This window comes from Mustela nigripes, chromosome 2 (assembly GCF_022355385.1).
Source record: "Mustela nigripes isolate SB6536 chromosome 2, MUSNIG.SB6536, whole genome shotgun sequence".
Classification (NCBI taxonomy): domain Eukaryota; kingdom Metazoa; phylum Chordata; class Mammalia; order Carnivora; family Mustelidae; genus Mustela; species Mustela nigripes.
The window spans coordinates 81,556,022-81,578,363 of NC_081558.1; the positions used below are offsets into that span (position 1 = coordinate 81,556,022).

Here is a 22,342-nt window from a genome sequence, read left to right on the forward strand (position 1 = left end):
CTACCCAGACTAGCTATATGAAAATGTAACCAAGGATAAATGAAAGTGGAGGACAAAATTAAAAATGAAAATATGGACTCTCCAAAACATCTCCCTGGCTTTGTGGTAATACCCATTAAAGAAAGGCTGAGCATACAACATGGCTGTCTGTGGGGAAAAGGAATAGAAGATTGTGAGCTTGTGTATAAGAATAGAAAAGAAAGGAATTGTGTAGCAGTCATGATTTGGCTAGAGGTATTTGACAAAAAGAGCCAACTAAAATTTTGGCTGGACTAATCGAATTCTTCAGCTACAAGCAGGACTGCCATAAACAATTATTATCAAGATTTCCCCAGTGTCAATATGCCATCTAAAACTGTCTGGAATAGTTGGTAAAAATGTAGCAAATGGACAAAAAAGCTACTCATAAAATTAAGTGGCCTTGATTCCAGTCCATGTGAATACCGGAACATGTAGCATTTTGTTAAAAAAGAAAAAGAAAAGCGCCAGTCATATCATACTGTTAATTAAACATCACACATGACTGTTTACTGAAAAAAGGTGGGCTTCTAACTATATGAAAATATGGAGAAAAGACCCAAGTAAGGCCAACCAATGTCCAGTGAGAGGCTGGTTTGCTTTTGTTAGTAAATGTTAATATTAACATATTTTCCTTGTTTTTACTTGATGGCTGAGAGAAATATTTTATTAAACAAGAGAAAACTATTATTCCAAAAACGTTGCTGAAGAGAATAGGGATGGAAAAAAGAATGTGCTCATTCTCTTGCTATTGCTTTCGTTTTATCTTTATTTAAAGGGCTCGGGATCATATTTACTTTTATTAAAACTTACCCAGTGCGTTCATGACAGTGGGCAACCAATAAATATATGATGAATGTTTGTGAGAGAGAATGAATGTGCCAAGAAGTAAACCTGAGAGGACAGAGAAGTGAGGGACAGTAAGAGAGAAGAGGTGACTGAGCAGGGAAGTAATCGCCACGAAGCTAAGAAGGGATGACTGTGAGTCAGTGCGCGTCCGTTTTTCCACTGACCAGAAATACTAGTGAACCTATGTCCATGCTGGATTCTGAGCCAGCTATTTTAGACACAGCTGGTCTCTGTCTCATGCAGTACTTTGTCAGATAATGCCATGCACTTAATTACTTTCTAATTTAAAAGATGGAAATGCTTTTCTGGGTTACCATGAGATCTTCAAAGAGTGGGTGTTTCCATATAGGACATCTTTTTGGGTAGTTTCCATGTTGTTTACGGATTGTTTCAGTAACAGCTCTGTCTAGGTCAAACGGGTCATGTGTGTATCTGATTTGAATATGATCATTCCCCAGGTTGCTTTTGTGAACACCTCCTCTCCCCTCCCTCCATAATCCTTCCTCCCTTCCTTCCTTCCTCCCTTCTTATTTCTCTGTCTCTTTTTAATATTATTTCCTATTCCTATACCACAATGCTCATACATTGAAAATAGGCATCACTGAATATTTCATGTTCTTAGTAGGAATGAACCAAATAGTATTAATGAAATTAAATGTAGTTTGCCATTTCCATTTACTCACTTTGGATTAATTTTCAGAGAAACAGTGTGTTATTTATCCATTCATTTATTCATTCACTCAAGTACACTTAACTGTCCATAAATTTCAGAGCACTTCATTAGGCATCCTGAGAAAAAAATTAAGGTACATTCCCCTTCAAGAAATTAAGGTAACACTCCATTTCAAAAACTTTTTACACCATAGCCAAATAACTCTACTAGTGAATAAAAAGTAAGATACAACATAATGATTAATGATTTCAACAATAACTTCAATGAAATCAAATTTCATAAAATATGGTATATCAATTTATTTCCTATCATTTAAATAAAATAATAATGAAAACAACAGTAAGAAGAGTTATTATAATTTAGTATTTACGTTGTTAAATATTTCTCTATGTAATCCGTAAGTCCTGTGGTTTAGATGTTATTTTCCTTAATATATAGGAAAAGAAACTACAGAGTTGTTAAGTTCCTTCCGACATGAAAATATTGGAATTTGGATTTCATCAGATTTCTGATGACAAAGGCTCTTCTCATAACTACTTAAAATATTATGTGGAAGTTTGCAAAAGAGGAAATTGATTTTGGTGCTAAATGGACAGGGGGAAGGAAAAGTGGCATTTCAGAGAAACCTTGAAGGGCAGGGAGGAGTTAAACAAATGACACAAATGTGAAAAAAATTAAACAAGTATTTTCCTTATCTTAGTTATATGATGAAGCCACTCACTGGTATGAATAGGTAAGAAAAGGTCATAATGACACTGATAACATGGGAGACAGATAGTTAGCTCTTGGAAGGCATAATGACTTTTGAAAATGATATGCAGGACAGATTAGAATCATTCAGGAAAATGCAGGGCCAATTTCAGAAGAGATGCTTCTTGCAGAATTTCTCTCCTCTCTCAGCAGGCATCCCTGCTCAAAGCAATTTGACTCATTCTGTTTTGTTCTTCCTTTGGGATTAATGTCCTTTCAAAAGCACAAAATAATCTTTACAATTTAAGGCAAACAGGCCCATGAATTTAAAAGGACTAACTCCAATTCTCCCTGTCTGTGATCAGAACCTCTTCTCCATTTTCTTTATTGGGTTGGTGGTTCTTTTGTTTTCCACAGACCTTTCTGGTTTTACATTGATCAGGTGAGTGCACAGACTTCCACTGTCTGAGACAGATCAATGAGGAAGAATAGCTATAAGGAAGCTGTATATTCTCAAGGTGTTCCATCATATCCAAGTCAGAAAGGGGTCTCACAAAACATATTCACTATGTCTGCAGTCATTGTTGCAGAATGCCAAGGAGTGGGGTCTTCCACTAACTGAGGAGCAAGTGCAAATCTCCAGTTGTCCTCATAACCTGGGCAAGCTTTGACAGAAAAGTCAAATGTCCTTCTTAGTCCTTTCACCAGATTCTAACCCAGAGAATGCTAAACATTTTGCCAAATAGCTTGGCATAAGGACACCCTGAGGGTGATTCCACTGTCCATCTTCCCACGCTGACAAAACATTTCCATGTGTCTTCTAACCTGATGGATAAGAGCAGAGTTTAGGATGCCATAATGTCATCATGTTTAGGTCATTTTGAGTATCATGTTGAGGGTAGCAAACTTTGATCAATTGGATTAGATACTGGTATGTTGTGTTCAAGGGATTCTGAGGTCATCTAGATTTGTGATTGACTGGTAACTATGCCCTGAATACTAGAAAGGAAAGCAGGATCATGGATTTGTTTCTTTGGTTTATGGAGACAACGGATAGAATATTATTTTTACTAAGAGCAGAAATATTGAAATCAATCGATTAGTGGTTGCCTTCCTACTTTGAATTAGTTGCTACAAAGTACTTAATTTTATAAAGCCTCAGTTTCACTACTATAAAAGTTAAATTATGAAGTGTTAACAGATTGTGAAAATTAAAATCCTATGTATATATATAAAGTGCTCAAAAATTGAGAGTGGTTATTATTATTATTTTAATGTTTATTATTATTATTTGAAATTGAATAATTCAGCACATGTAGTCCACCACACACCAGCAGAGTACAATTTAATTACTGGAATATTTTATCCTAATGGCTAAATTAAATATTTCTCTTCAAAATTTATTTAGGCCTGTGCTCTCTGGGTACTCAAATTCTAATTCTTCTAAGAAAAAGATGTGCTTCTAGTAAATTTGTAGTCAAAGAAAAATCAAAGACAATTTCTGCGATGCCCTACATTATCCAGTTAGCTCTGACTCAGTCTGAGTTGAGTCAAATGAATGGATCACTTCAGGATTTGTATCTACCTCATGGCAAGAGAAGAGCTATATAATTTAGGCTGGGATTCACAGAAGGGTGAGAAGGTGATTATGGCAAGCAGAAAAAAATCTGTGTTCTCTTGTTTACCTTGGACTCTGGTCTTGGACTTTTGGCAAGTGCCTGTTCCCTGAGCTTAGAGCCACTCCAACATGGCTCCCAGCAGTAATAGCTCCCAGGGATTATTTGCTTCCCATTCATTTTAGTTCCACTTTAATCCTCATTTTTAACTGCAGCATTTTATGATGTCTTTTATTTTATCACAATATAGATGTCTCTTTTCATTATGTGTTATGTTTTGATGATGGCTCCATAACCTTGGTATGATAACTTTCTCTTCCCTGAGGCTATTAGCAATTTCTGAATTTCTGTTTTGGTTTTTTTTTTTTTTCCCATCCCCCCCCCCCCCCCCCGGATTTGTAAATCCTGTATCTGCTCCTTCCTAGCTATTTGAATGTGAAAACTTAGGTCCTTCACTCAGAAGCAATCTCTCTTTCCATCAATACCTCTTTGCCATTGGTGGGAATCACAACTTGGTAGGTATTTGAGAGGAAGAAGGGTATAATAAAATCAAAGAATATGGGCTTTGGAATCAGATATATCTGGTTTTTTAATTCTTCTCAGTTCTACCACTTAACAAAGTGACTTATCTTCAGTAAATGGAGCTCACTCAGCCTCTGTTTCTTCATCTATATAATGAGAACAAGGATATCTTCATTGTTTACATAAATAACATATAAAATGCCATCTAGCACAGAACTTAGAATGTAATAAGTGCTCAAAATGACAGGATTTCTTATAAAAATAAAATATGGCCATGTGTATCTTCTCACTTGCAATCATTTTTAGGCATTTTATTTCTCTTCCATTTTAAAGCCAGTCATTTTCAGGACACCGTAATTACTACAGTTCCATTAGTAGCTGATTTTACATCCTTTCCAAGGACCAAATGTTTCATAATTAAAAGAAAATATAAAGTTAGGTTTGTTTTAAGCAAAACCTGCCAGAAGAAACAATCACAGTGAGGCCGAGACTAAACAGAGCACATGTCAGCTCCACAGGGAATGTTCTTGAGGAAACTGAAATCAGAATTTCTCTTTGCTATTATAGGACTTATAAGAATATTCACCAAAGCAGTGGAAACCAGAACTCACAGTTCCTACACCTTAGAAGGTAATGGATGCTATTATCACTAGGATAGTGTAGGGGCCAAGAGTAGGACCTTTAAGATAGCAAAAATGTGATGGTCCCTCTTTTGAATATATCTTCTTTTAATTTGGTGATGGTGATAGTCTCTTCGATGGTTATTTCTCAATGTCACCTAGGGCTAACTCCAGCTGCATTTCCTAGGAATTCTGTGTCATGACTGTTATGAAAGAAAACTCAATGGACATGTGGGGGAAAAATCACAGTGAAACATTGATGAAAACATTCACAATCAAGTGAATGCTTTAGCAGGTATTAATCCTAAATTCAGTAGAACTAATTATGATGGATGTTAAGTTTAACTTCTACTTTGTTCTTCCAGACTGTGTAGATGAAGTGAAAAGGAAAACTAAACCAATAACAGGCTAATTCAAAAGAAAAAATGGTATCTTTGGATGAATGCATCTGCTTAGTTCATTCAGGTTGCTTTACTGGAATACCACAGATTGGGTGGCTCATAATTAACAGACATTTATTTCTCACAATTCTGGAGACTGGTAGGTCCAAGATCAAAGCACAGGCATATTCTGTCTGGTAAGGCCTACTTTCTGGTTCACAGACTTCTGCCACATACGTGGAAGGGGTGGAATTCTTTCTGGGGCCTCTTCAATAAAGGCACTAATCCCATTCTAAAGGGCTTCACCCTTGTGACCTAAACATTGTCCAAAGACCCCACCTCCAAATACCATCACACTGGGGACTGGGTTTCAACATATTAATTTTGAGGAAGCACAAACGTTCAGACTATTGCATTATGGTATCTGGCAGATTCATTATATGTATAATATGCAATATACTGGATTATAAGCACCAATGGAGCAAGAAACTAAAATTGCTTCTTAAATATTCCAGTGCCTTATAGATGAGTCTGTCTCTGTATGCATTCATTTCATTGTCTTTGGCAAAGTTTAACTGAAATCAGCTTTTTGTTTATAGAAGTTGTTTTTCTGTATTACACATCATCAAAGAAATCTGAATAAATGTAGATATCTGAATAAAATGTAGCTATAATGGCTTCGACTCTGGAAACGGAATGTTTGGTGTCAAGTTTTGGCTCTACACCTTACTAACAGTGTGACCTTGAGCAATTCTCTTTAACCTCATCATTATTCCCCCTTTTTTTTTTTTTAATTCAAAAGACCATGAATGGACAAAGGAGCTGTATACTACATAGAGTTCTCTGCACAGTTCTGCCTGTGCAGGAGCTGAAACGTAATTGCTCCTAGACTGATGGAGGAAGGGGGAGTTGTTTAAAAGACAGAATAAATTCACACCTAAAAATGAAATCCATGATTAAGAAACTTGTGTTGAGAAAAAATGCTAATAAAATTATGTTATAAACAGATTAGAGCGTTTTATGTTTGGGCTATGTATTTATTTATTGTTTTTAAAGAAAAAATAAAAAATGGAAACTTAATTGAACTAATTATTGGACAAAATTGGACTAAAAATCTTTGATCAAACGTTCTTTGTCTTTTAGCAATATACACCAATAAACTCTGACAGTTTAGGGCCCCTGTCATGACCCTCATCATGATCCTGGGGTCCTGGGATTGAACCCCACATGAGCCTGCTTCTCCCTCTGCCTCTACCTCTCTGTCTCTCATGAACAAATAACTAAAATCTTAAAAAAAAAAAAATTCCTCTGATAGTTCAGTCCCCATTTCTGTTCTCTTCTTTCAGAAAGTTGCTGGCTTGTTTGCCTCTGGGTAGGCATATTTTCCCCCTCTTGTCTTGCTCTTTCCAGTCCTTCTGCATCTTTCTCACTGGGCCAAGGATCAAATCGTCAAGGCCCAGGGTTAGGCCCAGGCCTCTTGTATGCTTTCCCAGAGAAATCTTTCTCATGTCCAGATTTCCTGTCTGATGACTCTCCAGGGTCAGAGTGGAATCTGCCCAGAACTGGCCTCTAAGCAGTGGACCTTCTTATCCAATGGCTACTTTCCCACTTACTCTTCAGGCTTTTTAGGTCAAAAACTTAGCTTGTCTACTCTTAGACTTGCTTTTCTTGTCAACTAATAGCTTCACCATTTGCATGATAAAAATACTACTTAAGATAAATGAAGGTAGTGTGTAGTTCTTATTTAACTCATTTTATTTTATTATTTTTTAAAGATTTTACTTATGTATTTGAGATAGAGAGGGAGAGAGCAGGAGAGGGGCCAGAAGGGAGAGGGAACAGCAAATTTCCTCCTAAGCAGGGAGCTCACTGGAGGTCTCCATCCACCCAGGACTCTGGGATCATGATCTGAACCAAAGGCAGCCACTGAACCAATTGAGCCACCCAGGCACCCCCTTATTTAACTCATTTTAATGGTAACTGGGAAAACTGCACTCAACCAGTTAAGCTCAGGAGATGTTTTATTAATACCTTGGATCACATTTAGTACCTACACAGATTGACAAGGGCTTGGAGATGAAGCAAAAAATGTAACACAATTATATCATGAGGGAAACAAAACAAAACAAAAAAACCATGAGGGAAGATACTTAGCAGGCTCTGGAAAAACTTCATGCCCAGCTCTACTGGCATAGCAAAGTTCACGCACGGAAGTCCCAGGTGAAAGGCACAGATCATGAAAAACGATGCCAAGTAACAAGACTTCAGCCTTGTTTTGTTTTGTTTTGTTTTGTTTTTTCTCTTTAGAGTGAGAAGACTAAAGCTTAGATATTACGAGCAAAATTACCCCAAGAGACAGATGTAGTTAGGCAGGTTTAACTGCTTGCATTAGCTGGATTTAAACACTTGACTATGATTGCGGCTGCACTGTGACACAGTTTCATGAAATAGAAGCTTAGTGATAGTACTCTCAAAGACTATCAGATATTAATAAACATTCATTTACCCTAGGACTGGCCCTTTTTGCATCCTTGCTTTGAAAAGGTGGCATCGTTTTTATCCAAAGCACTCATTATGCATTAATATTGATTTCAGCATTAAAAATTTTTTAAATTAGGTTTCCCATTGAGTGTTATCATCATTGATCACACATGAAGATTCATATTGTCCACTGTCTTCTCCAGGAGTGGATGAGTAATCCTTTTTCGTATGAATCCAACAGTGTCTGCCTCTGCCAGTGGCCACATTTGGCTCTTGGAAAGCTCTCCTCAGACCCAGAAGGAGAAGAAACCAGGAGAAAGGAAGATGTCCTCAGCAGTGCATTCTGAAACACACTGTATCAGGCACCTTATCTGTAAATTACTTGTCACTGAAACATGTTGGCTTTGCACTGAAGCTGTAATGCCAATAGAGCCCTCAGTGATGATAGATGTGCTAACTGCTGCATACAGTGTGGTAGCCTCTAGCCACCTATGGCTGGTGAGCACTTAAATGTGGCTAGTGTGGCTGAGAAATGGAATTTGTAATTTTACTAATTTTTAATTTAAAATAGCCATGCATGGCTAATGACGACCATATTGGACAGCTTGGTACTAGAGCATTTTTATTACTACTTATAATTTATTTTATGGAATTAAATCTTGGGTAATTCCTCTTGAGGAAAATTTTATATTTTAACATTTTATATCATTGGTACTGAGTTGAGAGGAATTTTTCAAGCAAAATCCTTTTTTTTTTAAGATTTTATTTATTTATTTGACAGAGAAATCACAAGTAGGTAGAGAGGCAGGCAGGGAGAGAGGAGGAAGCAGGCTCCCTGATGAGCAGAGAGCCCGATGCAGGGCTCAATCCCAGGACTGTGAGACCATGACCTGAGCTGGAAGCAGAGGCTTAACCCACTGAGCCACCCAGGTGCCCTTCAAGCAAGATCTTTTGACTTCTTGTGAGGAGGTACTTATCCTGAGTTACATACCCTTTGACAGAGGGGCTGAAGTACAGGGTTAAAAGTCTAAAACCCCTTACTCTGGCAGTACTAACAGAATCTTTTCCAGTGTTTCCCAGACACCAGAAATTGTCATGATAGTTAGCTAAATAAATGAGAGATTCTACTTTTAGTCTCGTGAAGACTTAACTCAGGATATTGGCAACTAGATAATAGCCTTTTTTTTTTTTTTTTTTTTTTTTTTTAAATTTTGGTCATGGCATTCACTGACAGTGACAGAGAAAAATGTTAGCTAGCCCTTCTTAGGTTCCTTCCAAAATGAGTTTTGAGGTGATTTACTGAAATGCTAAAATACCACAACTTGAAATGAAAAAATACAGAATCTGAATAGGGGAAAACACGGCTGGTTCACATGTGTTTTCTTTCATGTTTTAAGATGGAGTCCTGACCATTGACTTGGGCTAATGTTTCTGAATCGGTGTTTCCAGAGTGATACTCCAGTTGTCTTGACTCACACTCCTTTTCTGACCTCATCCCTCTCCGTGGTTAGAACAGGATGTGAGACAGCAGCCACCATCCTGTGGGGCTTAGTGCTGCCACCTGCCTTGGGCATCAGACCTTGCTTTAACATTTGAATTGACCTGCCAAGGGCAAGTCACATAAGGCCAATGAGGACTTTGATCCTGAGAGAGGAAGTGCTGGGTCAGCTTTCCAAAACCTGATAGATAAATGAACAATCTAAAACAAGGAGGAGATGAAAGTAATAGAAGAAATATTGTGACCATTTGTTTTCTACTCCATGCTAGTGGTATCAGATCTAAATATTTTTCTGTCCACTATCACACAGGTCCTGGAATTCGGAGAGCACCTCTCCTTCCCGCAATGCACATGACAAATTCTAACTGAAATAGTTGGAAATGTATGTGAATAGTGTTTCATGTGTATCAAAGTAGTTGCTTCACAGGTAACTACTCAGAACTTGATACGACTTAAAATGCTTTTGGGGGCGCCTGGGTGGCTGAGTGGGTTAAAGCCTTTACCTTTGGCTCAGGTTGTGATCCCCGAACCCTGGGATCAAGCCCCGCATCGGGCTCTCTGCTCAGCCAGAAGCTTGCTTTCTCCTCTCTCTCTGCCTGCCTCTCTGCCTACTTGTCATCTCTGTCTGTCAAATAAATAAATAAAATCTTTAAAAAAAAATGCTCTTTATGTTTTCCTGTTAGATATGAATATTCTGAGTGGTTTATTAGCTCAATCATAGCTCAATATTAAAACATATTATGCTTGTATATAAGTATATATGTATAATTATATATTTAATACATAAATTAATATGTGTATATTTAAATAAAAATGTATAGTTAAAGTTATATGTGTACATATATATGTGTGCTTGTGTGCATGTGTGTGTGTGTAAAACTGATGGTTAAGGAAAAAGATACCATAGAAATTATTTATCTGATCAGGAAATTGAGGATTTATGCTGATTTTTATAAATGGAGACTTAAAATATTTTATGTATATATAATGTATTATAATAATTATGTATGTTCTATATAATTATATGCATATTTTTACATGTATATATAATTATATTTGGTATATATATATATATATATATATGATTCCCAGTTCTAAAGCATACATGGTTTTGAATATTTAACAGCTGCAACCTTTGATTATTTTGAACTTCAGTTTTGTCATTTGGAGAAATGAAAGATTAAGTAGTAGGTTAAGCTGTCAGGCTGTCAGACAGGACATCTGTGACTATTTGATAAACCCTGAATGCATGAATGGATTAAGTGCAGAAGTTCAAGGTTAAAAGTGTTATATTACAGAGAGAACACTCTCTCACTCTGAAGGAGTATTTCAAAATATTGATTTAAAAAGTATCTTCTTTGTGAAGATCCTCTTTCTGCAGGGTCAAAATAAACAAACTGAATGATATGAACATGCTTTAAAAATTGTCTTGATTGACTGCTTTCAAAGAGCCCCAATTTGTGTCTGGAGGAATTTGAGCAGCTCCTCTGCAATTCACTAGGTTCCTTAAAAAATACATACCTCACTTAGTGAACCCATTGGGCTAAGTACTATACATACAATATCTAAAAAGATAGGCGTTGAGTGGCAACTGCTGGCTTCGAATATTCTTTTTTCTGTATGAATTATTAAGATGAACTTTTCCAAATTTTATATTTTAATTTGATTTTCAGAAATGCAAACATTTAAAGTGAATGTGTCATACTCTGTCACATAATCTTTATTAACAAATACTCCATTAAGAAATGGGTTACTCTTTTTTTTTTTTTCAAATTCATGTTTGTACTTTTGTGAGTATAGAGCTGTCTTGTGAGCAGACCAAAGTAATATTTAATGTTTGCTCGATAGTTCAAGTCTAAGTTCTAAATATAAACTAGCAGAATAAACATTAAAAAGGGAAATTTTTATGAACTTTAATGATTATCTTACTTACTTTATTTACCTAAATTATTCAGTACTTTAGTGTCTAACATACTCTACTCAATGAATGTTTTTATTTGCTGACTTTCATGGCATATTAGAAATTTGGTATACAGAGAGATATTAACTGCTCTGAAATCAGAATAATTTGTTTGATTTGTTAAACCTGTGTCTGTTAAAATTGCATAGGGTATGAAAGAGGTGGTATTAGACATAGGTAGGCAGGGTTTCAAACAGAAAAGGTATGAACTTACATTTTTTTCAGTCTCCCCTCCTCAAGGCTTCAAAATGCTTTCCTCAAATTAAGAATACTAATACTTCCAGAAGTGTGATATTCCAATGAATGTAGGAACACTGTTGGTAAATAATAACAAAGCTACTCTTTTTAACAGATAATAATGCCTACCAATTTATTATGCATTTTGATATTCATTATCGTTAAGGTCAGTTTATAATAAAGAAAATAATAATAAACATATATTTGTATCCTAAATGCAGTAGTTTTTATTTTAAAAAAATGAAGAAATGAAATGACTGTTTTCTCAAGAATATTTTAGTCTGTTTTACAAATTAAATGGGTTTTATTTGCTGATCTTGATTTTGCCCTATTTGCAAATAATATTCTTGCTGCTGAGCAGTTTGGTGCAAGGAAGTATTTCAGGACATATCCAAATTTTAAAAGGAGAAATGTTAGTCACAGATAATCTTTAAGAGGGAGCTTCAGTTTTTTACCTTAATATCAGCTCTGTGGATTTTGCGGCAAATATCTATTTTAGAATAAAGCATTCGACATTTCACTTAGACTCATGAATAGATATACCCCGCTGTCCAAGTACTGCAAGTGGACCCAGAGTTTGCTGGAGATCATCTTCTCTGAGGAGTGAAGCATACAGGATTGGGCAGAGGGAAAAGTTGAACTGTGATACAGTCACAACAGAGGCGTCTAGATCTTATGAGGAGTTCTAGAACAGAAATAGAGCTCCAGAGTCGTCCTGTCTTGAGGCGAAAGGGAGAAGTCTTGACGCCTCTGTTATTAATCAGTCATTAGACTCTGGGAGAATTTGACCTGTGGTGAGGCGGCCAGTCTAAGCACCCTCTGGCCCAAGACCGTTCTTAGTTTGAGTCCTCAGCTCCCAGTGCTGAGGAGCTGGGGAAGGGGCCAGTCTAAGCACCCTGCAGCATCCACTACACCTGTATTTGCATAGCCAGTAGCCAAAAAGCATGTAGTCACGTGTGCTCTGCTTTCAAACAGCCTTTTTAGCTTATCTCTTCAAACAGGTAAGAAGAGATGGGTTCCAATAGTTTGCCAGGTTCCCCGAATTTTATGACTCTTTCTTGATATTTGGTATCCTCTGCTAAAGAAAACCCAGTGGCAACAATGAGAGAAGGTTTTGAGCTACATGTATCAGTGTATATGAAATGCATACTTATCTTGGAGGAATGGAGGTGGGAATTAATTTTATCAAGCAATCAATCTACTTTGTGCCTCTAATTGTGCTGGATAAAATAAATAAATATGCTTGAGCTATCTCTTTAACTTTTTTAGTCATTCCAAACCAGAGGGGGACTTATAAATGAAATAATTACAGAATATGTTCCTGCTTAGTTGTATTCTTTGAATCACAAGAACAGAACGTTTCAATGGAAACTACTTAACAACTGAAGAATTTTTCCATTTATTTTTTCTCCATAGTATTATGTTAGCCCTTACTTAATTTCTGATATTTTAGGCTCAAAGAAGGTAATGGATATATGTGAGCACCTTCTGTAAAGCATGATGTGTGACACAGATAAAAATAATACAAAATTATTTATTAAAACTCACTATTATTTGTGTTCACATTAAACCATATCATTGATTTCCACCCAGACATGTTTTACTTTGAGTTTTCTACAGACGTACTGACCAAAAATTCATTTTGGTTCTTTAACTTTTAATCAAAAGAAATTATTAGTAATGCTGAACTCAAGTCATATCTATCACCAAAGTTTTAGGGATGCTTTCTCTAAAAAAGTTTAGACACCCACACTCAATATACTAACAGGTGGACAATAAAACACATGTACGGTGTGCTCTGGTGAATGCAGACTTGTTATTTTTTTGCTTTGATCTATGTTTGTTTTAACATCTGCCCTTTATTTTCTGACTTGTACTACTTTCTATTTTAATTGGTTTGCTGATTCAAACTTGCTGCTGTTGGCCTTGCTGTTGTTAAGGAACATTTTCAAAGGGAAGTGAAAAGAGTGGGGGAAAACACTGGTTTTATTAATTTGACTCCAGCTGATTTTATACCTGGAAACAGGAGAGTTAATGGTTTTCTTGTATGGTTAATTACATCTTGCGCCAATGGCTTCTGTTGTAGGCATTAAGTCACCCACCTTGTTAGCAGATCTACTGGTCTAGTAGGGTTAGATTCACCATCAGGGAATCATTTTTAAAATGTCTACCTTGTGTTCAGGTAACTGATTGAGGGCAGGATGATGGATGTGTCCAGCTGACCAGAGAGGTGATTGTGAGATTTTTGAAGATTATTCCTATGGGTCTCACTCTGCTTTGAAACAAAATGGCAGGCAAGTGAGTGGCACAGACATGAGCTTCTCTTCTCTCTTCTGTCCCTTAGAGTTCTTTTCCATGAGAAAGGAAAAATCCCACTGTATTTTGTTTTCGTAATGCTTCTTGGATTTTCACCAGCAGGTTTTTACAGTCTGTTGCTTGCCTCTCAGATTAGAAGAATGCTGGCATATTTTAACGGTATCCTAGGATTCAAACAGCCTTTAATTAACAGCAAATTGATGTTTTGGAATGTTACCAAAATATGGGAGACTGAACACTGAGATGGGCTTCTTTCCTTCCAGCTTCTGAGTGCATGAAGTCCAATAATGGGGAGTGAGGGAGAGGAGTGGGGGCGCTCCCTTGCAAACAGCCAGTTGCCTACTAGTATGCAAAGGGTGTCTTTGTTGGCATAATATTCCCACTGCTTGCTCATTGGTGGCCTTCTAAATTCCACCTACTCATGACTGGGAAGGACATAGGTAGTCATCGAATGCTCAGAGCTACCAGCGTGCTGAACAGTTCAGGGATGGCTGGGTTTGTAGCTGGGTTTGTAAGTGGGTTCACTTGTTTTAATCCTCCAGCTGCCAGGTCAGTAAGGTGTGGCTGCCTGTCTTTGTGGTTAAGTTTCTTTTCCATGCCAAGTTCATGTCATCTTGCTGCCAGAGTTTTGGATGTGGTGGAAAAGAGCAGTTCTGTAAAATAATTGCTTAGACTGTATGGGTGTTCTGAGTAGAAGTTCCTTTTCAAAGAGGGGTAGGAGTGCAACGAAGCAGTTTTCCTTTGGAATCAAGGGATCTTAGGGAAGGATTTGTTGCTGATCCGATCCAGAGCTTTAGCCCAGAAAGGAAAGCTAGATTGTGGAGTATGAAATGTTTGAAATGTTTACTGTTACGTACACAACTGTACAGTTATTATCGGAGGGGCGAAAGGGAGCAGCTTCACTAGCTCTCTCTGCCTACTGGCAGGTCGTCGGCTCACTGGCCACTTCATAGCGGAGGCCACTACAGTCCCTGTCTTGTTTTTTCCAGTGACCCACCAAGCTGGCCTTTGGGGCTCAAAAGACACCTTGATGGTTTTTTCTTTTTGTCTTTATCTTGCACAATGTCGCTGATGGCGCCCTTCGCTCTCCTCTCTGCAGGTGGTACATGCCAGAGCCCCTCTCTCCCAGCCCTGGTCCGTCCACCAGCCCCTCCTCTGCAGCCTTCGCTGGATATCAAACCCTTTCTTCCCTTTCCTCTGGACACTGCGGCCGCAGTCAACCTCTTCCCCAATTTTAATGCGGTAAGTCCCCAGGTCACATTTGCATATGGCAGAGTGGTTAAGTGCCAGGGGTCCTTTGGCGTTGTTGCTATTGTCGTTTTTCTGTTTTTGAAAGAAAGGATTATCTTAGTTTTTGAAATTAATGCTCATATAAAACGTTTTGTTAGTTCTCAGAGGAGAGTCTGCTGCAGGGTCTTTTCAATACAGTAGTTGAGGTCATAGGGTTCCTTTTTTATAGCTGAGCCTTTGGGACTTGTTATGAACAATAAATTCATTTGGCCACAAAGCTGTAACCTTGGTTCAGAATAGAAAAAGAAGAGTAGTCCTGATGTGCGGTGAATTGGCCACTGCCTCTATTTTGCTGTTATCATTTATTCTGTGGATTGTCAGAATGCCACAAGGTACTTTGTTGCCTGCTTATGTAAGGTCCCCAGAACTAGGCCCCTTCAATGAAGGGAAAATGAAGAGATTTCATCCAAGTGGGTTGATCTTGAGTTCATGTTTCCCATTTAGTGTCTTTCTGGGTAATACTAACAATTCCATTATTTTGTTGGAATATATCTACATTAAAACTTAATGAATTTGTTAAAGAGAATGTTAGCATTCAAGTAGATGTCTAAAGATTTAAATGTGTTTCTTCTATCTGGGTGCTACACTTTAATTTTCAAATTTGTTGCTTCTTTTCTTATTTAATAAAGAGGAACCCAATAATCACAGTACTGATGAATTCCATTTGCAGAGTACTTTTTTCTTCCTTAACTTACAGCAACTCTGCATTCTGGTGGTAGGTGGGTTTCTTTTGTTGGTTTTACTTTTTTTGTTTTGTTATGTTTTTCCTTCTTACTCTGCTCAGGTTAAGTCTTACTTAAATTACTTTGTTTTGGGGGCTTTGTTAATGGTCTTCTCAACACAAATTCAATTACTTACTTGCTTCTATTTTCACTCCTAGTCTTTGTGAGTTGGCAGATTCCCCATATTCATCATCATCTCCTTTTGTACAAGCACTGGAAGTAGTCTTATGATGAAAATAGAAATAAGGGTTGAAAAGGTTAGAAACCCGTGACTATTTTTTCCTAGTATCATCTGATTCAGATTTCAGCAGTTTGTCATAATAGAGGTCTGAGCTTATCAATGATAGGATGTGTCAACACAACCAAAGAAGATTAAGATGGGAGGTCACTGAATGCCCAGTGATCTAAATAATACAGATTTTCTTTTTGCGACTCCCATGATGGAGTTTTAAAAATCTTCCCACGTTAGATCTTTCACTTTCAGGACACAGAAGTGGGTCTTATTTTCTTTAACAGTACTTCATCATGGGGACTCTTTTCATGCCAATGAGATGGCACAGTTATATGCTAGTCCTCGCTAAAGGGCAAGGCAGAACAGAATGATTACTTTGCTCTTTTAGGGGTGAGCCGTTTTCCCTGGGAATCCTATTTTAAAATTGATGGAATGTAAGTGGAGGAACATCAAAATCACGTTTCCCAAGGAAAGATTTCTAATCCTAGGTGTTTCAGTAAGAGTAGAGGAAAAATTGCTCAGCATCAAATTCTCTGATTTTTAAATGACCACCCTCAAGTCCCGTGAGTTCCCTTTCTCTGCTCTTCTGTTAAATGGTTTCCTGGCACAGTCTTGCTTCCCAGACACCCAGAGATGATCCATCAAGGTGTGTCACCTCACCTCTAAACCCACTTGGCATCCTGTCAGCTTTAGAGTGGTTGAGGTGAAATTCTTGGAAGGCTGTAAAAAGCTGTGTTTTAAACTGTCGATTTGCCATTTGAGAAATATTAAAAGCAAAATGACTAATTTGATTGACGACTATTGCTTGTCATAGAAAACAAAGATGAGTGATTTGCTGAGCTATTTGACACTCAGCAAGCCTCTTTATCCTCTTTGCTACAATTTTTTAAAATTAATTAATTTATTTATTACCATTTACTCCTCTTTAAAATAAAGGGAGTAGACCTAATAATCTCTTCCTCCTCTGGAGTTTATTTCATTCAAATATTTGAGCTTTTGTGAGCAAAGTCAGCATTGTGTGATGGTCAAGCCGGACCCTGTAACTAGACTGACTGTGTTCAAATCTCAGAGTTGTTGCTTGTCATCAATATGACCTTGGGTAAGTGATGTGACTCCCATGTATCTCAAAATCTTCATCTGTAAAATGGGACTAATAATTAACCTACTTCTTAGGTATGTGGTAATGCTAATGTGTGTTAAATCATGTAAAACAGCACTCAACCCATAGCAAGCACTGTTTGAGTGCTAACTGTTATGTTCATTCATAGTGTGTAAACTTCTTTTTTTTTTTTTTTTAAATGTGGCAGTTCATTAAGTAAGAGCAAAAGTTTGACATCATTCTTTTTCCTCTGTGATGAAATTTGACTTATGTTTGTATTTATTCCATTTAAATGAGACTCTCTGTTGCTACACATATTATTTCCTTCCAGTGCTAGTCAATCTGTAGCAACCAAGGATTAAGCCACTCTTTGTGTAATATTGAGGGGGAAAAGTCCCATAATCAGGTGGCTTTGGACTCAGAGTATAGAGCATTTCTCTAAATAACAGCCTGACTTCTTGATTTTGTAGCAGGTCTGAATCTCAATCCATGAATTCAAGGTGTCTGAAATATAATTTTTTTATTGCTATAAATTGATTTTTATTCCTCATTCAAAACTCCATTTTATGGTGAAGGGAAATTCAATATAATTCTGTTTCAGGGTGTGCTAAGGTTGTGGAATCAAGCAGGTTATCCATCCAGCTCTTGGTGGGTTACTCCCCTATTCACCAAGTTATTTATCTACAAAGATAGTCATAGATGGTCAGCACCTGGTTAGCATGGCTAGGTAAGCCCCCAGCTCCCAACTTTAGACATACACACTTTACAAGGCTGTTGGTGGTCCGTTCCGCCTAGATGTGCCAAACTGCTATTATCTCTTTGCCAAGAAAATGATGAACCATCTGCCACCAAACAACTTTCCTGCATCTGACCTTGTTGAAGCAAGTTCATGACAATCACAGACTGACTGCCCGTTATATTCCCCCACTGAGGCTTTGTGTATGGTATCATCTGTCTGTTGGGAACAGGGTTGGGCAGAATGTTGAAGGAAAAAATATATATATATAAAATAAAATCATGAAAACATAAAATGGATATCCCTGATTATTATCTTTCCACAAGAGCATAAGCCACTGGGTTTGGATGTAAGTCAAGTAGAATAATGAAACATCTGTAAAAATATGCATAGTTAGCAAGGAAAGGAAAACAGGTGGCATATCTGAGCTTGGAAGAGGATATAAAAGAGGACATTCGATAAAACCATTTCCCTTGTTCTTCTCAGTCAATTTTTAAAGATTAGCAATAGAAACTATTCCCTTAACCTAAGGATGTCATATCCTGGTTGTTTCAGTAGCTTTCAGACAAGAGAGAGCTTTCCTTGAATTCCTCATGTACCCCCTAACCCTCAATCTCTTAAGACAATGTGGAGTTTCAGTACTCCAGAAGTACTCAGGAGTACTCAGGATCGTTCTGATCCCATTCTGTATCAGCATTTCTCGAAAGGAACCAATCCTGGAAATAGTCAGATGGTGTTTAGGAAAGAAATATTAGAAAGTGGTATGAGTTTGGTCCATTTAATCAATTGCTGTTAATAAGTGCATCACTACGTGACAGGAATCATGATAGCAAAAATTATATTTTGATGCCTGCCCTGAAATAATTCAATTTATAAAGGAAGCTTGAACAAATAAATATTGGTAAATATGGGTGCTTTTATGAAGAAAGATGTATAGAGTAGAATGGCAGGCTGGGGTCAAGAGTAGAAGGTTGTGTGGTTGGCTTAGTGAGGGTTTGGTGAGAAAAACAAAAACTATTCTAGGCATGCAGACAGGAAGGGACTTAATGTAAGGATTTAGGTGTTTTTAAAGCCTTTGGAGGTGCTATGCAGGCAAACAAAGGTCAGAGAAGGCTACTGTTGGCTCTCAGTTTTCATGCTTGCTTTCATGGAATCAGGAAGTTGCAGAAATACAAGATGCTCAGTAATCCCAGTTACTTTCATCCAAATCCCATGAAATGCCTCTCTTTATGGGGTCCGTGCCTGAATACTGCTAGCAGAGACCCGTGGGAATGTAACCCTAGGGCTTCCAGTCCTTGCGATGTGCGGGAGAGCACAGAGGAGGGAAGGCAGTGCTGAGCTGCCAACAGACTTGACCTGAGGACAGAATGGAAAGGTTATGCATAATCAGAAAACCTGAGCATGTTTGCAACCATGGATGAGAGGCAAAATCCTTTGGAGCCTCAGTGTCCTTTTCTATAAAATGAGAATGAATACATTTCTCTTAGGTTTGTGATCGGAAGGAGAGCTGACTTTCAAAATGCTGGAGACTGAAGCTGAGAAGTGGCTTGGGTTACTTAGGATATTGTTTACAGTGGGAGCTGATCATCAAAAAATACCTATACTCCTTGACAGTTTTCTCCTTAGGTCTCAGAATTCCCCTCTCTTTTTCATTACTCTAACATATTAAAACTTCATATCCTCCTCAGTAGTTATAACAATAATGAACCTTCAAAATTTTGTTGAAAATGTACAACTTTGGGAGAATGTGTTCCTGGGGACTGACTGTAAGCCTGATCTTATGTCCGACCTCTCCCGTGGCTTTAACCTTCCATTAAAGGTTAAATGAGTAAACTGACCTAATGCACCTGCATATACCAGATTCTCAGTAAACACTGAGGTCTTTCTCCTTCTAGGAGATGCACAAAAAAGAATAAAGTCACAGAGAGGGTCCAAAGGCAGAAAGATAGGCAAATAAAGGAGAGTAACTCTTTGCCTTCAATTAGCCTGGGCTAATACTCTATATTTTTTTTAAGTTTATTTATTTTTAGTAATCTCTGCACCCAACATGGGGTTTTAACTCATGACCCCGAGATTAAGAGTTGCATGCTCTTCTGACTAAGGCATCCAGGTGCCCTATATTCTCTAACATTCAAAAAAAGTAAATCAGTGTAGAAATGTTGACTCTGTGTTATTCCTGTGTCTTATATGATTTCACTAGGGGAGAGGGAGCCAAGGGGGCGACAGGAGTGGGGAGGGAGATGCTGAGAAAGAGAGATCAGATCTTAGCATCTAACTCTACTCTAATTCAACCTATTTCTCAAAAAACAGCAGCTGGACACTTGAGTGTGGTGTTAGTTTGAGTTCAGGAATGTTATCAGTTGCAGGGAGGGGGACAGGAAGGTGAAATTTATGTGATTTATAGCAGTGTTTCTCATACTGTATGATGCTTATGAATCCCTGGGGGAATCGTATTAAAACTCAAGTTCTGGGGTCCCTGGGTGGCTCAGTGGGTTAAGCCTCTGCCTTCACTCGGGTCATGATCTCAGGGTCCTGGGATCAAGCCCCACGTCGGCTCTCTGCTCAGCAGGGAGCCTGCTTCCCCCTTCTCTCTATGCCTGTCTCTCTGCCTATCTGCGATCTCTGTCTGTCAAATAAATAAATAAAATATTAAAAAAAAAACAAAACTCAAGTTCTGATTTAGTTGTTCAGGTTCGGGACTTCAGGTTTTGAACATCTGTGGGTATTGGGAGGGGAATCCAGAGGAATGATTAAATACACTGGACAATTCTTATACTCCTGGAGCATATTTCTTCATTCATTCAACACAAGTTTATTGAGGACTGACCATGTGCCAGGCCCTTCAGAATCAGTAGTAAATCTAACAGAATAATTTCTGTCACTGTGAAACTTACTTTCTGATGTTTGTTGGTGGGGTGTTAGGGAGGTTTGAAGTATTGGAAGCTACAGTTGTATGTTGAGAATCAACCTTCTGTGGTTCTGTTTCATCTCCCAGAAATGCTGCGAGCCTCTCTTTTTGGATGACATTGTGCAAGACATTGGCTATAGCTGCTATTTATTAAATGCTTGTTATGGGGCAAGTATCTGACACCATCACCTGCCTCCCAACTGGTTAAAAGCAAAAATTTTCTATGGAACTTTCGAGCTTTTATGTGTGTCACAGTCCCAAAATTGTTAGTGAGGAGAATATATGACTGAGTTTTTTAATTCTCTTATTCATTCAATAATTTATTCATTCTACAAATGCTGGAGTCCCACCAAATAATTCTATAACTTGAGACACAGGCCTCTTGAAAGTAACAGTTCCATCAAAGACATCTTTTATGAAGATGACCCAAATAAATGTAATGGAGAATATGAGGAAGAAGATGTAATTAATCTCTTCTGCATTGATTTACTTATTGGATGTTTACTAAGCTCTGGCTCTATATCTGACACTCTAGCAGACAATAGAAAACAAAAAGAAGAAGGAAGAAGAGAAAGAAGAAAGAGGAGAGGAGGAAGAGGAAGCAAAAGGGCTGAGGGGGAAGTGGAAGAGGAGGAATTTTCCTTGTGTCTATTATTATTGAAATAAGTTGATTAGCCACTTCTTAAAACACACTTCTACCAGTGACTGGTATACAGCTGGATGTTAAAACATTGCATTAGACAGTAAGATTCAGGCAAGCAAGAACTCCATCTATATAGTTTTCTTCATTTGTTGAAAAAATGGGGTAGAGTAGTTTAATCATTCTATGAAGTCTCTGTAATTAAATGCTTAAATAAAGTCCTTTGAAAGTAAATGCTCCCTGAGTTCAAGGGAAGGTGAGGTCACTTGGAGGTGGCCAAGGAAAGCTATATGGTAAAGGTTAATGTTTAATTTGGGAACTGAGATCAGCTCCATATTAATCTGTTTAATAAAGTAACCATAGCACAGAGCCTGGGACAGTACAAAGACTCACACACTATTCTAGAATGAGTGAATGGAGGATAGAGGGATGCATGAATAGACAGATAGATAGATAGATAGATAACATAGAAGATGCTTGATAGATAATAGAAGATAATACAGTTGTGCCATAAGAAAACATAATTGACGGGAATGTTTCAGGAATTTAAAAAATCTAAGTACTCACTGTTTTCATACATTAGATTATTTCCATCTAACCAAAGTTATTAATTTAAGCAATTATTAGGAAACATAAACAAGCGTAACATCAAACCATCCCCTTAATTTACATCCATAATTTTATGTTGGCTCATGCATTTATTTACTTTGGTTATGTAAAAGAACAGTGATGTTAAAATCACAGTGGTTATTTATAGAATGTCCTCTAAAATCAGTATTTTATAATATTCATCAACTCTTTCATGTAAATCCGGAAAGACTTTCACCATGAAATATTGGGAGGCACATTAGGACT

General features: G+C 37.6%; 1 protein-coding gene across 2 annotated transcripts in view; it reads left to right on the top strand.

Annotated features, from left to right (window-relative positions):
* Nucleotides 1-22,342, top strand: part of ZNF385D (zinc finger protein 385D) — a 904,997-nt gene that overhangs the window by 661,032 nt on the left and 221,623 nt on the right. For both annotated transcript variants that reach the window (XM_059390861.1, XM_059390862.1), the window contains one exon: nucleotides 14,960-15,102. In XM_059390861.1, the coding sequence (XP_059246844.1) occupies nucleotides 14,960-15,102 (143 nt within the window). The remainder of the gene's footprint in view (nucleotides 1-14,959; nucleotides 15,103-22,342) is intronic.